We start from the raw sequence: 355 nt of genomic DNA, 5'->3' as shown, positions 1-355 counted from the left end.
TTTGTTATTATTTAACTATTTAAGAAATTATTTAATGTGGCATTTAACTGCTGGCCTTTGCCCTTGGGGTGTTGTCTCGTGGCCTCACGACTGGTGTCAGGGTCTTTCCCGAGGCTCTGGCAGAGCAGCCAGGGCTTTCTGCTCGGCCGAGTGCGAGCCAGGGCTTTCTGCGCGGCCGAGCTGCTCGGTGTCGCCTCTGGAGCCAAAACCCACTGACGGCTCTGCCTCTCCCTGCCAGGCCACCAAGAGCAAACCGGCCGAGGAGAGCGATGCGCCAGCGGCCAAGAGAGCCCCCATCTTCTATGGCAGCCTGGAGGAGAAGGAGCGGGAGGGCCTGGCGAAGGGGGCAGCGGGG

The 355-nt window shown here is 60.3% G+C and overlaps 1 protein-coding gene across 1 annotated transcript in view; it reads left to right on the top strand.

Moving 5' to 3' along the window:
* Window positions 1–238: 238 nt before the first annotated feature.
* Window positions 239–355, top strand: part of PRPF4 (pre-mRNA processing factor 4) — a gene marked incomplete at its 5' end in the record, with an annotated part of 7,389 nt that continues 7,272 nt past the window's right edge. The window contains 1 exon segment of the mRNA XM_010133038.1: window positions 239–337. Coding sequence (XP_010131340.1) covers window positions 239–337 — 99 coding nt within the window.

This window comes from Buceros rhinoceros, unplaced genomic scaffold, assembly GCF_000710305.1.
Source record: "Buceros rhinoceros silvestris isolate BGI_N320 unplaced genomic scaffold, ASM71030v1 scaffold21633, whole genome shotgun sequence".
Classification (NCBI taxonomy): domain Eukaryota; kingdom Metazoa; phylum Chordata; class Aves; order Bucerotiformes; family Bucerotidae; genus Buceros; species Buceros rhinoceros.
This window is presented reverse-complemented; position numbering and strand designations above follow the sequence as displayed.